Consider the following 3,430-nt stretch of genomic DNA (forward strand, 5'->3'; position numbering starts at 1 on the left):
ACGACTGGTGAACATGATGTTTGCGGACCAGATTGGGCAAACCATCGAGGTCTACATAGACGACATGATGGTCAAGTCCCTGGAGGCTGAGGACCACATATCTCACCTACAACAAGCCTTCTCCACCTTCCGGAAGTATAACATGAAGCTCAACCCAGCAAAATGCTCATTCGGGGTCAGTTCTGGCAAGTTCCTTGGGTACATTGTAACCCACCGGGGCATCGAGGCCAACCGGGAACAAATAAGGGCCATTCATTCAATACCTTCCCCGAAGAACGTCAAGGAGGTCCAAAAGCTGACGGGAAGAATGGCGGCCCTGAGCAGGTTCATCTCCAGAATCTCCAACAAAGCTCATGACTTCTTCGGAACCCTCAAAAATCCAAAGGACTTCCAGTGGACGGAAGAATGCGAATCCGCCCTCCATGAGCTAAAGGCGTATCTCACCACTCCTACTCTCCTATCTAAGCCACTACTCGGTGAGGTCCTGCTACTATATCTAGAAGTCTCCGAACACGCCTTGAGCGCCGTCCTAGTCCGCGAGGAGGGAAGCAAGCAGCTACCTATCTATTACGTAAGTAAGGCTCTCCTGGACGCGGAAACCCGCTATAGCCATCAAGAGAAGCTGGCCTTAGCCCTAATAGTCGCTGCTCTCAAGCTCTGACCCTACTCCCAGGCTCATCCAATCGTGGTTGTCACCTCCTTCCCTGTAAAGTTGGTCCTCCACAAACCCGAAGTCTCCGGACGCCTAGCCAAATGGGCTGTGGAACTAGGGGAGTACGACGTAATCTTTTGACCTGCCACAGCTATAAAGTCACAGGTCCTAGCGGACTTCGTGGCCGAATTCTCCCTTGCCTTACTTCCAGCTTTGGAGCAAGAAGTACGCCTCCGAGGCGAAACCAAGGAAGAGGGAGAATGGATCCTGCACGCTGATGGATCTAGAAACATCAGAGGGGCTGGAGTGGGAATAGTGTTTATCTCGCCGACAGGGAATACGGCCTCAAGGGCCGTGAGATGCAACTTCAAAGCGACAAACAACGAAAGCGAGTACGAAGCTCTAATCGCAGGACTAACTCTCGCCCACCAAATGGGGGCAGAAAACATCCAGGTCTTCGGCGACTCCTAGCTGATAATCAACCAAGTACAGGGAGAGTACCAAGCAAAAGACGACAGCATGATCTAGTATCTGGCGGTCGCCCAGCGGCTGATCAAGAAGTTCAAGATTTGCAAGCTCACTCAAAACCTCCAGGAACAAAACTCGCAGGCCGATGCCCTGGCTAATCTGGGGTCCGCCCTCAAAACAAACAGCCAGATGAGCATACCCTTGCTTGTGCTTCAATGGCCGGCCACCCTAGAGGAACTCCCATCAGAGGAGGTCTCCGCTGTCGAAGAAGGCGAAACCTGGATGACCCCCCTAATCTGGTATCTAGAGAACGACATTATCCCGGAAGATCGCAAGCCGCAAGGTACTGTATCTCCCAGGAGAAGCTGTACCGGAGATCCTTCTCTGGCCCGTACCTAAGGTGTGTCACACCTCGAAAAGCCGCTAGAATCCTTGTAGAACTACATGAAGGAGATTGTGGATCCCACTCTAGCGGTAGAAGCCTGGTGCTCAGAGCCAGAAGGGCAGGTTACTACTGGCCAGCCAAGCACTGCGACTAGTGTCAGAGGCACGCTCCAGTTTCCAAGCTTCCCCCAGAGAACCTCAAGTCCATAAGCTCACCGTGGCCCTTCAGAAAGTGGGGCATGGACATAGTAGGAAAATTCCCTATGGCGCCGGGGCAGAAGGTCTTCCTTCTGATAGTAACTGACTACTTCTCCAAATGGGTCGAAGCAGAAGCACTCAGCCGGATAACAGACCTCCAGATTTGAAAATTCATGTGGACCTACGTAATCACTCGCTTCAGGGTCCCCCACGAAATCGTCACCGACAATGGACCCCAGTTCACGAGCCACAACTTCCAGGAGTTCTGCAAGGACTGGGGCATAAAGTTCACTTTCGCCACACCCCGACACCCCAGTCTAACGGGCAAGCCGAGTCCACAAACAAAACCGTGGTCAACATGCTTAAAAAGCGACAGGAGGGCTATCACGGGAAGTGGGCAGAAGAGCTACACGGAGTTCTCTGGGCCTACCGGATCACTCCCAAAACAGCAACAGGGGAAACTCCCTACTCGCTAGTCTACGGCTCTAAGGCCATTATACCCACGGAGATGCACGTGAGAAAAACGGCCTCAGGATCTACCTCTCAAGAGGAGAACAACGAGCTGATGGCGCTGAGCCTCGACCTGCTCGATGATATCACTCAAATTACCCTAAGGAGTGATAGATACTCTTTCAAATAAGAGGTCGAGTTGTAGTACTTAGGGATAGAATTCACAGGGAGCTAGGGATCCTAATGGATCTAATATGAATTGTTAAGTAGGAAGTTTTTAAGATTTAAAATGTAAATTTGCAGTTTTGGTTGAGCAAGTAATTGCTAGATTGATTGATTGAGGTTTTGGTGCTTAAAAGGAAATAGCTAGACTTAGGGTTTCTATTCAGGAAACTTGGAATTATAATCCTATAGATGCCTAATGAGTTGCATGCATGATAATGTAAAGCTCAACTGTCAATTCAACAAGTCCATCAGCTATCGCATGTTTGAACTCGTATATTAACTAGATCTAATGACCCAAACAAATGTGTTCGATCAATAGCAGTGTCGATCGATAATCCTATAAGGATATCGATCGATACACCTTTCGTTCCGTCGATCTATTATCCAATATGAATATCGATCGACGCTCTTCTAGTTAAGCTTTATGCGCTGGTTGAATAAAGCATACTAAGCTCACTAGATCAGCTCTCGCCTTACTCTTAGCAAGAAACTTAGCTCAGTTAGAATGTTTTCAGGATGAGAATGAAGCTCTCGCTTTTATCTATCAATCCTAGGGCAAGTTCTAGGTAGCTAATCTAGAGACAGGCATTAATGAACAATCCTACTGACAATTACCATAACTCAGCAATCTATAGTTCGGGCTAATCCCTCATAACCTTTTTAAACCCTAAATCTAACAGTGAAACTACTCAGACATGGCCAAGAGTTTCATGAAAGCAATTAGGTTAGAAAACTTCATAGAATAGTAAAATAGATATTAATGGAGTTCCAATCACAAATTATAACTTTGGATCTTCTCTCCAATCTATCACAATCCTAAAACCTTTTGCTCAAAGTAATTAAACTAAAAACACAGAAAAGCACACTTTGCCTCTAACATGGTGGCAAAGCTTATATAATTAGGTTAAAATTCGCCGGGGGCAATCTTGTAAATTGGTGAAGACTTGGGCTTCAAGTTGGCTGTGACCAAACGGGCTTTCTGCGCGCTTCGCTGTCGATCGATGTGCAAGTGTGAACATCGATCGATATTCCTCCTCCAATATCGACGGATGG

General features: G+C 47.7%; 1 protein-coding gene across 1 annotated transcript; it reads left to right on the plus strand.

The window, feature by feature from the left end:
* The first annotated feature begins 307 nt into the window (after positions 1–307).
* On the plus strand, positions 308–1,123 carry LOC106330708. The gene is made up of 2 exons (XM_013769138.1): positions 308–571; positions 818–1,123. Exons 1-2 carry the CDS (start codon positions 308–310, stop codon positions 1,121–1,123), a joined length of 570 nt encoding a protein of 189 aa, XP_013624592.1.
* The last annotated feature ends 2,307 nt before the right edge of the window (positions 1,124–3,430 follow it).

This window comes from Brassica oleracea, chromosome C3, assembly GCF_000695525.1.
Source record: "Brassica oleracea var. oleracea cultivar TO1000 chromosome C3, BOL, whole genome shotgun sequence".
Classification (NCBI taxonomy): domain Eukaryota; kingdom Viridiplantae; phylum Streptophyta; class Magnoliopsida; order Brassicales; family Brassicaceae; genus Brassica; species Brassica oleracea.